At 44.3% G+C, this 13,708-nt stretch overlaps 1 protein-coding gene across 1 annotated transcript; it reads right to left on the reverse strand.

Annotated features, from left to right (window-relative positions):
- Positions 1–5,767: 5,767 nt before the first annotated feature.
- Positions 5,768–8,565, reverse strand: LOC123058994 (putative F-box/LRR-repeat protein 23). Its single transcript, XM_044481660.1, has 5 exons — positions 8,523–8,565; positions 8,125–8,426; positions 7,306–7,652; positions 6,813–6,864; positions 5,768–6,514 (listed from the first exon to the last, which is right to left on the reverse strand). The coding sequence occupies exons 1-5, from the start codon at positions 8,563–8,565 to the stop codon at positions 5,768–5,770; spliced, it is 1,491 nt and encodes a 496-aa protein (XP_044337595.1).
- Between the last annotated feature and the right edge of the window lie 5,143 nt (positions 8,566–13,708).

A 13,708-nucleotide genomic window follows, 5' to 3' on the forward strand; every position in this document is an offset into this window, starting at 1 on the left:
CGGCAAGCCATTGAAAATAAATGGATCTTGAAGAAGAAGATTGACGCTGACGGTAAAGTTACTGTCTATAAAGCTCGACTTGTTGCAAAAGGTTTTCGACAAGTTCAAGGGATTGACTACGATGAGACTTTCTCACCCGTAGTGATGCTTAAGTCTGTCCGAATCATGTTAGCAAGTGCTGCATTTTATGATTAAGAAATTTGGCAAATGGATGTCAAAACTGCATTCCTGAATGGATTTATGGAAGAAGAGTTGTATATGATGCAACCGGAAGGTTTTGTCGATCCAAAGGGAGCTAACAAAGTTTGCAAGCTCCAGCGATCCATTTATGGACTAGTGCAAGCCTCTCAGAGTTGGAATAAACGTTTTGATAGTGTGATCAAAGCATATGGTTTTATACAGACTTTTGGAGAAGCCTGTATTTACAAGAAAGTGAGTGGGAGCTCTGTAGCATTTCTGATATTATATGTGGATGACATATTGTTAATTGGAAGTGATATAGAATTTTTGGATAGCATAAAAGGATATTTGAATAATAGTTTTTCAATGAAAGACCTCGGTGAAGCTACTTATATATTGGGCATCAAGATCTATAGAGATAGATCAAGACGCTTAATTGGACTTTCGCAAAGCACATACCTTGACAAAGTTTTGAAGAAGTTCAAAATGGATCAAGCAAAGAAAGGGTTCTTGCCTGTGTTACAAGGTGTGAATTTGAGTAAGACTCAATGCCCGACCACTGTAGAAGATAGAGAGAAAATGAAAGATGTTCCCTATGCTTCAGCCATAGGCTCTATCATGTATGCAATGTTGTGTACCAGACCTGATGTGTGCCTTGGTATTAGTTTAGCAGGGAGGTACCAAAGTAATCCAGGAGTGGATCACTGGACAACGGTCAAGAACATCCTGAAATACCTAAAAAGGACGAAGGATATGTTTCTCGTTAATGGAGGTGACAAAGAGCTCGTCGTAAATGGTTACGTCGATGCAAGCTTTGACACTGATCCGGATGATTCTAAATCGCAAACCGGATACGTGTTTTTATTAAACGGTGGAGTTGTCAGTTGGTGCAGTTCTAAACAAAGCGTCATAGCGGGATTTGCATGTGAAGCGGAGTACATAGCTGCTTCGGAAGCAGCAAATGAAGGAGTCCGGATGAAGGAGTTCATATCCGATCTAGGTGTCATACCTAGTGCATCGGGTCCAATGAAAATATTTTGTGACAATACTGGTGCAATTGGCTTAGCAAAGGAATCCAGATTTCACAAAAGAACCAAGCACATCAGGAGACGCTTCAACTCCATCCGGGATCAAGTCCAGGTGGGAGACATAGAGATTTGCAAGATACATACGGATCTGAATGTTGCAGACCCGTTGACTAAGCCTTTTCCATGAGCAAAACATGATCAGCACCAAGGCTCCATGGGTGTTAGAATCATTACTGTGTAATCTAGATTATTGACTCTAGTGCAAGTGGGAGACTGAAGGAAATATGCCCTAGAGGCAATAATAAAGTTATTATTTATTTCCTTATATCATGATAATTGTTTATTATTCATGCTAAAATTGTATTAACCGGAAACATGATACATGTGTGAATACATAGACAAACAAAGTGTCACTAGTATGCCTCTACTAGACTAGCTCGTTAATCAAAGATGGTTATGTTTCGTAGCCATAGACATGAGTTGTCATTTGATTAACGTGATCACATCATTAGGAGAACGATGTGATTGACTTGACCCATTCCGTTAGCTTAGCACTTGATCATTTAGTTTGTTGCTATTGCTTTCTACATGACTTATACATGTACCTATGACTATGAGATTATGTAACTCCCGTTTACCGGAGGAACACTGTGTGCTACCAAACGTCACAATGTAACTGGGTGATTATAAAGGTGCTCTACAGGTGTCACCAAAGGTACTTCTTGAGTTGGCGTATTTCGAGATTAGGATTTGTCACTCCGATTGTCGGAGAGGTATCTCTGGGCCCACTCGGTAATACACATCACTTAAGCCTTGCAAGCATTGCAACTAATGAGTTAGTTGTGGGATGATATATTACGGAACGAGTAAAGAGACTTGCCGGTAACGAGATTGAAATAGGTATTGAGATACCGACGATCGAATCTCGGGCAAGTAACATACCGATGACAAAAGGAACACCGTATGTTGTTATGCGGTTTGGCCGATAAAGATCTTCGTAGAATATGTAGGAGCCAATATGAGCATCCAGGTTCTGCTATTGGTTATTGACCGAAGACGTGTCTCGGTCATGTCTACATAGTTCTCGAACCCGTAGGGTCCGCACGCTTAAAGTTCGATGACGGTTATATTATGAGTTTATGTGTTTTGATGTACCGAAGGTAGTTCGGATTCCCGGATGTGATCACGGACCTAACGAGGAGTCTCAAAATGGTCGAGACATGAAGATTGATATATTGGACGACTATATTCGGACATCGGAATGGTTCCGGGGGTTATCAGATATATACCGGAGTACCGGGGGTTACCGGAACCCCCCAGGGGTTATTGTGCCTCATGGGCCCAAAAGTAGTGGAAGAGGAGAGGCAGCAGGAGGTGGCGCATGGCCCCCCTTGCCCCAATCCGAATTGGGAAAGGGAAGGGGGCGGCGGCCCCCTTCTCCTTCCTTCTCTCCACCTCCTCCTTCCCCTTCTCCTAGTTGGAATAGGAAAGGGGGGCAAAACCTACTTGGAGTAGGATTGCCCCCCTTGGGCGCGCCTCCTCCCCTTGGCCGGCCCCTCCTCCTCCCCCCCTTTATATACGGAGGAGGGGGGCACCCCATAGACACACCAATTGATCTCTTAGATCTTTTAGCCGTGCGCAGTGCCCCCTCCACCATAATCCACCTCGGTCATATCGTAGCGGTGCTTAGGCAAAGCCCTGCGTCGGTAGAACATCATCACCGTCACCACGCCGTCGTGCTGACGGAACTCTTCCTCCAAGCTCGGCTAGATCAGAGTTTGAGGGACGTCATCGAGTTGAACATGTGCAGAACTCGGAGGTGCCGTGCGTTTGGTGTTTGATCGGTCGGATCATGAAGACGTACGACTACATCAACCGCGTTGTGCTAACGCTTCCGCTTTCGGTCTACGAGGGTACGTGGACACACTCTCCCCTCTCGTTGCTATGCATCACCATGATCTTACGTGTGCATAGAATTTTTTTCAAATTACTACGTTCCCCAACAAACGGATGGGTCTTGTCTGTCATATCATTCTCCTAATGATGTGATCCCGTTATCAAATGACAACACATGTCCATGGTTAGGAAACCTTAATCATCTTTGATCAACGAGCTAGTCTAGTAGAGGCTCACTGGGGACACGGTATTTGTCGATGTATTCACACATGTATTTAAGTTTCTGATCAATACAATTCTAGCACGAATAATAAACCTTTATCATGAAGAAGGAAATATAAAATAACAACTCTATTATTGCCTCTAGGGCATATTTCCTTCAGGTATGTGCCTCCTAGATCAGCTTGGCGTGCTTGTGGGTTTCAAATGCAAACGAACTAAGAAGTTTGTGATGTCTTGGAGATCATCTACTTTGTGAAGATCTACCGAGCGAGGCTTGACCTTGGTGTTGGGAAACATAGTAGAAAATAAAAATGTTCACCCTACGATCTACCAGGAACACTATGAAGATACAATAACATTTTGGATCTGATCGTTACTGACTCCAAGTTGCAGCGGAAGAAGATGAGTCGGTGTACATCGTACTTGAAGTCCCTCAAACCGTAGATGAACGATCCCTTGAACCGCCCACAAATAGTCCCTCGAACGAAAGACCGAAAGCACAACCTCTCCACAGATTGCAAGCGTACAGTCTTCATGATCCGACAATGCTTCGCCGTCCAGAGCTAATCGTCGCCGGAGAATTAGAGGAAGGATATTAGAATCACACTGGGCTTCAAATTATGAGGATTAGAAGATCTAGATCCAGCTCTAATTGGTTCAACTAGAACTAAAACTACACAACTGGAGGAGGCTCCAAAAACTTGTGTATCAAAAGTACCCCAAACCTCTAGTATATATAGGTTGAGGGAGAGGAGTGGTGCCTCAAGGGGGGGGGGGGGAGGACCCCCCCTTCCGCCGGCCATGAGGAGGGGGAGTCCCCCTCCAATTCGGCCTCCCCCTTATTTCCCAAGTGGGAAGGGGGCGCCACGTCCTATTGGGCCCCAGTGGCCCAATATGCTTTCCACCACTTGGCCTTTTAAGGCACGTTGATATTAAATGAAATATAAAAGCCTCCTAAATTTTATTAGAGCCTTTTAATATTAATTTAACAAAAGGCACGTTGATATTAAATGAAATATAAAAGCCTCTTAAATTTTATTAGAGCCTTTTAATATTAATTTAACATCACCGGAAACATTTTCCACCAATACATTATTTATCGGTAATACCTAGTATTGCCCGATAAACTCCCGAAACCCTTCCGACCCGAAACACTTCCGGTTCCTCTCAAAACTATTTCTATATTAATGAAAGTATTTCATAAATATTTTCTCATTACTCCAGTCCTACTAACACTCGGCAGATCGTGATTACCTTAAGCTGGTGACCCTGTAGGTTCGGTAAAACATATACATGAACAAAACCCTTGTCGTTCAATGACCGATAGCGGAACCATGGATGTCCATATCGATCCCTATGAGTACATGAATGACATTAGACTAAACCTTTGGTTATCATGTGCTATTACCTTTGCTTCACGATACTTTACAAAACCTGAGGTGAGATATCTCAGTATCCTCTTAAGTCATACACATGCTCATTATACAGTTCTCCTCATTAGCGATTTGCTGCTTTCTCATTAACATATTTCGACACACCTGTGTCTGGTCAGACGACGATGGAAGCCGTCACACCGAGAGGGCCATAAGAATATCTCTCCATCGTCGTCGGAGCAAATCCCACCCATGAGCTATATGGTTCCTTGTCAAACTTTTTGATGAACATGTAAGTTGTCGTTATGATCACCGTGTCGCAGATGACGTTTGAGCAACCCCGAAGTTCATCGTACGATAAGAAGTGACTATGATACTCTCATGGCCTAAGGAACTAATTCACACATTAACACTCCGTGTTATAACAACTGACTTCTGATGATGATTGTATCTCAAAATATAACAAACAAGTCTTGGGTCGATTCAACATAACCGTTCTACTAACGTAATATTCTCAAAGTTGTTTTAGGACTATCTTACAATTTGGCTACGTACTTTATGGCTAATATACTTATAAACATGTAAAAATATGAAATATTGGGGTACCTAACAAAGTTCCATCGAAACGCATGATAAGTTGCGCCATTTGTACTCTGTGTAGGATAAAAGATTGTCAATGTTTTCTTTATAAAATTTACTTTTAGCATGTTCCACTCCCATAAGTTGTTCTTATACTCACTCCGTCCCACAACATAAGTTGTTTAGCTCGCAAAAACGTCTTATATTATGGGACGGAAGGAGTATTTGTTAAAACTTCGGACCACAAGTAATAAGCTCCGGTAAAGGTTCAAGCAATTAACGTGAGAATAGAGCTGCTTAGTACGACACTTGCAAGCTGCCCGTCCAACCATTTACACAAACTAGTAGTATAACGCACACTAAAGGCAGATGGTTCAAAAGCACCCTTGGCTTGCCTGTACATCAAAAGCTTTCCTGCAGGCACGCTCTTCAGGATCCAAAACACCAAGACAGTGATTTGGACTACTGAACATGGCACAGCTGCACCTGTTACAGCTCCCAGTAGTATCTGGGATCATCCATGGAGTAGGTTGGCACAGGCGAGTCAGGGGACGAGGGGAGCGAGTAGTCATCCCAGTAGTTCTCGCCGTAGTCATCGTTGTCCATCGCTGCCTCGTTGTGGAGATCCTGAGTCTCTATTTCATAGAGATTAGGCATCTCGATCACTTCACCTTCGTCCTCCTCGATGGTATCAAGTTCTGGGCAATGAGCGTGAGGCCACGCTCCTGGCAGACGGACATGCTTGATATTGACACAGCGAGCTTTGAGTTCAGCGTCAACTAGGAGGTGGCCGCATTCTCTAAGGTCGAGGAACTCGAGGTGGGGGCAGCCTTCAAGGATGGCGTACACCCCTTTTTTAGTCAGGCCGTAGCCTGCCATCTGCAGGAGCCGCAGCTCGTGCAAGCTCTCTGCTATGGCGAAGGCCTCCTCATTGTGTCTCGTCTCCCAGGCTTCATAAGGCTCCTCCTCTTCCTCTTCCTCCTCGTCGTTTTGCCGCTGTTCCATCCTGATCTCACGCTCTATTGAATCTGAATCGTACCATGGCAAACAGACTCTTAGACGCTTCAGCGCTGGGCAGGCTGCACCAATCCCCTTGAAAAAGTCCCATGTCAGCTTCTGACCAGAGTACTCTATCTCTTCTAGCATTGGACATTTAGCTGCAAGCTTAATTACTACGTCCTCATCATCCCAAAAGTAATAGGCGCCGATGAGCCAATGCTCTTCAATGAGTTGCATCTGCAGAGACAAGTACGAAAGTAGACACACATGAACCGAGTAAAATCAGACAAGTACAGTAAGACTACATAACAAGTTTAAACAGTACATATATTTTCTCCTTAAAGGAAGACTTCAAGATGCTCAGGGGGGTTCATAGTCGACCTTGGGGGGTTCATAGCCAACCTTGTTGGGGGCCTGCCCTAGTCACTAGTTGCTTTTCTCAAAAGACTCCTACTAATTAGCATTACTTTTTCATCTCCTCTTATAGTGAGACACTAAGTAGCTTGTAGTGATAGCTACGTAAATACAATCTAACTTTGTACCCCTGATCCTTGATTAATATAACAAGAAGACTGTAGGAAACTCTCCTACAATCATTCACAATTCAAAACAAACGTATGATAAATATCAAATGAGTTTCACAATTGGCAATAAGTAACCTGTCGTAAATATCATATAACGATGTACCGTAAATATCTAACAAGAGTCAGTACATCAAGGCAAATTATTTGGCCATAGGCGACCTGTCCTAAATATGTTTCCCTATTTGTTGAGACAAATATAGCCATACAGAAAGCATTCGGCTGTCCTTTGAACCTCATGAAGATAAAACTATTATACATATGTCTCGATAATATATCATAAAAGCTGACATGTTTAGCAAAAAATAAACTATTAGGTGGTTGGTAAATACTGCAAACAGTGTGTCAGCACTACAGATTGATAGGTTTCAGAGTGTGACACATACAGAGTAAGAGACCAAATGCTGAAATTCAAGAATGGGAATTTAGGACACAAATAACAATTACCTGCTTGCAATGTAATTCAGGAGTTCACTACTGACAAACTTCTGAGCCCAGAACGATTCCATCCGTCCATCAGAGCGATCTATAGCCACCTTTGCCATTTGGCACATGATGTTTCCCTCCTTGGAGAAAACCAACTTGTGGCGTGTCATGTCCACGAAACGCCACAGCTCAGGGGACTTGGCTGCCACCAACCATGAGCGGCACACAAGTCCGGCGCCCATCAGTATCTCAATGGTCCCAAGCTTCATGAAGATTGCAGAAAGCGCATCGAGTGGGAGCTCAGACCAATCCCTGAAATCAGATACAGGCAATGGGTTTGGCCCCGCCTCCATTGTGCCAGGGAGGTCCTGAAAAACAAGGTGTATTCACAGACATAACATGGATGCCCAAATTTAGCAAGAGCTTGAAATTTGCACGATGAGACAGCTTTAATACAAGATAGACAACGGTTATGCAATGTAGGAGTGGTTTCTCCATGGTACAAGATAACATAACTTTTACAGAGAAACGAATGGCTGATCAAGTGGTTTAGCCGGAAACAACAATCAGATAATTAGCTGAATACGAAATACCCTTTTTAAAAGTTTTTTTAGGGAGGGTGTAGCGAAGCAAAGCTCGGCTTGTTTAGGGGGCAAGAAAGTTCTGCAGAACAACCACCCAATTTGGTGCCAAAAGCACTCCCTCAAGATGAACTCTTATTTAAGCTTTGCAATCGATGATAAGCCAATCAGACCAAGTTAGCAAATCAATCCACCCTTATCATCTCTGAATCCACCCAATTATGATTTACCCAAACATCCATCAAACCGGTATACGCACCACTCTGTTCTTGTGCGGGTAGGCCTGAAACCCCTGCTTCGCCATCTCGGGCAGCAGGTCGTCGCCGGCCACGGCCTCCCGCTTTGCCCTCTTGCATCTGTCGCTCCTCGCCCTGCAAAGCACCGACGCGTCAGCCGCCGAAACCAAAGGGCAAAGGCCGTTCAAGCCAAACAGAGAGCGAAGCGCGGCGGGTGGATGAAAGGGGACGAGCTCCTGCACGGCCTCCTCGTCGATTTCCCCGTTGGGCGGGATGGCCTTCCTCATTGTCAGGACCCGAGTGCCTCTGTCTGAAGATCTGATCGCTGCAAACAGGATTCAGTTAATTCAAACCCGTCCGAACAGGCGGGAAATGTCAGGAGCCACACATCTTCGATCGCACGACCGAGACGTCGTCGTACCGCTTCGCCAGTTATGATGACCCGACGAGCGTCCGATCTTCATCGTGTGGCGGGGACTGCCCTGGAGGTCGCTGTTCCCTTTCTGGCAAAGACCGCAGCGTTTCTCTCCTTTCTGTTTTGCTTTTGCTCTTCTTTTTCCTTCCCTTTGTAAGGCTATAAAGCCAGGAGTTGGGATCGAGGTTAGGTATCTTTTTTGTTAGGGTTTCCCCCTTGCCGCCGCTAGTGTTCCTGGTCGGCTAGAACCTCTGTAACGAGCTAGACTCGCTAATCATTCCTCTGAAATTCAAGCTAAACTCCACTAGTTCAGTCTCTGTTTTACTGAATTCCATGCTTCAGACCACCTGGGTCTGACAAGTGGTAATCAGAGCCAGGTTCATCTCCTTGGCGGCGTAAGATTGGGTGCCGAAGTGGAGTTGGAGGAGCCGTAAAATCCTTCACTTCCCACCGGACAATCTTGGCGGCGGTGTAGCTGACGGCGGCGGTGCAGGCGGTGGCAGGATCTACGGTCAAGGTCGGGTTGCAGCAAGTGCTATGGTAAAATTCCTCCCTTTGCCTGACGATCTCTTGCAGTGAGGTTACTGGCTCCCTGCCAGTTCTAAAAACCCTCTCTGCGTCACTCCATCAAGATGACTGGCCCATCTGATTCGTCCTCCACAAACAACCTGGAGATGCAATCCTTACAACTCGATGTCCAAACACTGCAGAGAAATCGAGAGCAGGACAGACAGGACTTCGAGGACTTCAGGGACCATGTGCAAGACAACTTCCAGTCAATGCAGAAGTCTTTGGGGGGAATTACAGGGCACACTTAACAAATTTATCTCTGGATTTCCAAAACCACGTGAAACCCCACCCATTCCCCAAGATATCCCTCAAGGCAGTGGACAAAATCATACACCACAAGGCCCAGTGCTTCGGCCAGTAGATGGCCTCCAAACCCCTCCTACTGCAGGCTCTGTAACTTTGGTGGATAAGCACACTGGAAAAGAACTTAACTTGGATGGCAGCACCAAAATTCCGTACAGGCACCCCCACTTTGCGGACAACAAACTTCTCCCACCTGATGCCAGAGCAACTACTGCAATTCCTCAAACAGGAAACATGCAACAAATCACTCAGTTAGAACAAGAGCAAGCTGAGGAGCAGGTTCAGCAAATAGCTGGCAGAGGGGGCAATGCACAGAGAGATCAAGTCCAAGACAACAGAAGACCTCTGACTTTGGTGAAACCTGCTAAGTATAACATACCAGAGTTTGATGGCAGTGGAACTGACTCTTGGATCCAAACCATTGAAATGTACTTTGAAGCTGCTAGGACACCAGTGGAGCAGAAAACTGAAATTGCTGTCACTTACTTAAAGGGGCCAGCAATAGAGTGGTGGAGAGGAACTGGAATTATTGCCAATACCCTACCCTGGTACAGGTTCTGTAGACTGATTGGAGACGGGTTTTCCGAAACTTCAGTATGTGACAATATCAAAACTTTTCATGCTCTCAACCAAACTGGGTCTGTTAATGACTATGTGCTCAAGTTTGAACAGTCCATGAACTTACTCAGGAGGGACAACCCTGCACTGCCTGCTGATTATTACAAAGCTAGTTTCATTGCTGGTCTGAGTGACACTATCCAATATTATGTTCAATGTCATGAACCAGCAGACCTACAAAAAGCTATCTGGTTGGCCAGAAGAATGGAACAAGCTCAACCCAGGAAGAAAACACCAGTGGCTTATATTAATCAGCTAGTTAGGAGGCAACTTCAGTTGGACCCAGGAAAGCCACCTCCTAACAACACACCTACTGTCATCCAACAGGCCAGAATGAAAGGAATCTGCTACTAGTGCAAAGAACCATGGTTTCCTGGCCACAAGAAAGTTTGCAAATTGGCAAATCAAATGCAGATACAAGCCTTGCAAGAGACCTGCCCTGAGGATGCAGAACTGGTTTACTACACTGCTGATGATACTGAAGCTCCACCTCCCACTGACTTGGATGACACTCCCTTGCAAATCTCCATGCATGCCCTCATGGGAGTCACTTCCTCCAAGCTGAGTTTCACTGTTACAGTCATGTTGGGAGACAGACCTGCAACTGCCCTCATTGACAGTGGCAGCACTGCAACATTTGTAACTCCTGCACTTGCAAAGCTGGCTCTGTGTGCTCTTACTCCAACTAAGAAAAAGAAAGTGTTAGTTGCCAATGGAGCAACTCTATGGACTGAATTCATTGCCACCCAGTGCCCTTTTGTGGTGCAAGGAACTGAATTTTCCCATGATTTCCGAGTCCTACAGTTGCAAGGTTATGATGTGATATTGGGAGCTGATTGGATGAAAACTGTTAGTCCTGTCCAGCTAGATTTTGAGGAAATGGAAGTGCAAGTCACACTGAAATCAGGAGAAAAGAAAATCTTCAAGGATGAAAGCTTACCCAGTGAGCCAGTTCAAGAAATGGACAGCATGGAGCACTTATCTGATGACACTATCTGTGGGGCTGTGTTGCTACTAAACAAAATTGCTCTGACAAAACATGAGGACACTGTTGTTCCCCTACCTGTCCAAGAACTTCTAGGTCAGTACAAGGATATTTTTGGAACTCCTACTGATTTACCTCCTAAGAGAAATGTTGATCATGCAATTCCTTTTGAACCTGGTGCAAAAGTTATAAACCAAAGGCCATACAGATTACCTTATCACCAAAAGGAAGCTATGGAAAATATCATTCAGGAAATGATTAAAAATAAGGTAATCAAAGATAGTTCAAGTCCTTACTCCTCTCCTGCAATTTTGGTGAAAAAGAAAGATCTATCCTGGAGACTTTGCAATGACTTCAGAAAGGTCAATACTCAGACTATCAAAAACAAATACCCCATCCCTGTTATTGAGGATTTGTTGGATGAATTGCATGGAGCCACTGTTTTCACTAAGCTTGATCTCAGAAGTGGATACCATCAGATCAGAATGAAGGAAGAGGATATTGAGAAAACTGCTTTTAGCACTCACTGTGGGCACTATGAATACTTGGTTATGCCCTTTGGTTTAACCAATGCTCCTGCAACTTTCCAAATGCTCATGAATACTATCTTAGCCAAGTATCTCAGAAAATTTGTACTAGTATTCTTTGATGATATTTTGGTGTTCAGTAAAAATATGAAGGAGCACATAATCCACTTGCAACAAGTATTTGAAACTCTGAAGGAACACCAGCTGTATATTAAAGCAAGCAAATATGTCTTTACTCAGCCTCAGGTGGAGTACTTGGGACATGTTATTAGGGCTGATGGAGTTGCAACTGTCCCAGTCAAAATTCAGGCTGTACAGCAATGGCCAGAACCTGAAAATGTCACACAGCTCAGGAGCTTTTTAGGGTTGACAAGGTTACTATAGAAGATTTGTGGAAAAGTATGGACTCATTTGCAGGCCACTGTTTAACTCCCTGAAAAAGGACAGTTTCACTTGGGGGCAAGAGCAAGTTCAAGCTTTCAATACCCTGAAGAACAAAATGACACAAGCCCCAGTGTTGGCCCTACCAGACTTCTCCAAGCCTTTCATCTTGGAAACAGATGCTTGTGCCTATGGACTGGGTGCAGTTCTAATGCAAGAGGGGAGACCTATTTCCTTTTTAGTAAAGCAATTGGCCCTAGAGCAGCTGCATATTCCACTTATGACAAGGAAGCTTTAGCAATTATTGAAGCTCTCAAGCACTGGAAACATTATTTTGCTGCATCCTCTCTCATAATCAGAACTGATCAACAGAGTTTAAAATATATACAAGAACAAAAACTCACCGAGGGATTCAGCACAAGCTTCTGGTCAAACTCCTTGGCTACAATTACACTGTGGAGTACAAGCAGGGCAAGAAAAATAAAGTGGCTGATGCCCTTTCCAGGGTGCACCACAAAATTCATGCTCTAATTGCTTCTACTGTCAAACCTGCCTGGGTAACTGAAGTTGTTGACAACTACAAGAATGACCAAAGATGCAAGGATCTCCTAGCTCAACTAACTGTAAACCCTGATTCTGTGACCAACTACACTGTGAAACAGGGTGTGCTCAGATACAAAAACAGAATTGTCATTGGAGCTGATAACACCATCAGAACGAAAGTGCTAGCTGCTTTACATAGCTCTGAACTTGGTGGCCATTCTGGTCACAGAGCTACATACCAAAGAGTTAAGCTTCTCTTCCATTGGCCTGGCATGAAGCAATTTGTTGTTGACTATATTAAATAATGCCCAACCTGTCAAATAAACAAAGCTGAACACTGCAAGTACCCTGGGCTGCTCCAACATCTGCCAGTCCCAGACTTTGCCTGGTGCCACATAAGCATGGATTTTGTGGAAGGTCTTCCTACTTCTCACAAAAAGAACATGATTTTGGTTCTGGTGGACAGGTTCACTAAATACAGCCACTTTATCCCAATGAAACACCCCATTACAGCTAATACTGTAGCTAAGGCTTTCACTGATAACATCTTCAAACTCCATGGGTTACCAGCTATGATTGTCACTGACAGATACAAAATCTTCACTAGCAAGCTCTGGCAGGACTTGTTCAAGAAGTTGGGAATAAAATTACACATGAGCACTTCGTACCACCCTCAGTCTGATGGTCAGACAGAGAGAGTTAACCAATGCTTGGAAAATTATCTCAGATGCATGGATTTCATCCAACCACAAAAGTGGCTCAACTGGTTATCCCTAGCAGAGTGGTGGTACAACACTAGCTATCACACAGCTCTCAAGATCACCCCATTCCAAGCCTTGTATGGCAGACCTCCTCATATGTTAGCTGAATCTGTTCTTTATCCTATGGAAGAACTGGAACAGTTCCGTGATGTACTCACTGCTGAACAAACCGCAGCACATATTAAAGAACACCTCTTGAGGGCTCAAGCCAGAATGAAACCTTACACCAACCAGAAGAGATCTGAGAGAACATTGGAAGTTGGTGACATGGTATACCTGAAACTACAACCTTACAGGCATACCACTCTCAGTATCCATAGATGTCTCAAGTTGCATTCCAAATTTTATGGCCCATTCAGAGTTATCCTGAAAGTTGGTACAGTGGCTTACAAGCTCCTTCTTCCTGACGATTACAAACTGCATGATACTTTTCATGTGAGCCAGCTCAAGAAGCATATTGGTCCAATGGCGATTCCAAACCCCAAGCTCCCAATGCTCAACCCG

The sequence above is a fragment of the Triticum aestivum genome, chromosome 3A, assembly GCF_018294505.1.
Source record: "Triticum aestivum cultivar Chinese Spring chromosome 3A, IWGSC CS RefSeq v2.1, whole genome shotgun sequence".
Lineage (NCBI taxonomy): Eukaryota > Viridiplantae > Streptophyta > Magnoliopsida > Poales > Poaceae > Triticum > Triticum aestivum.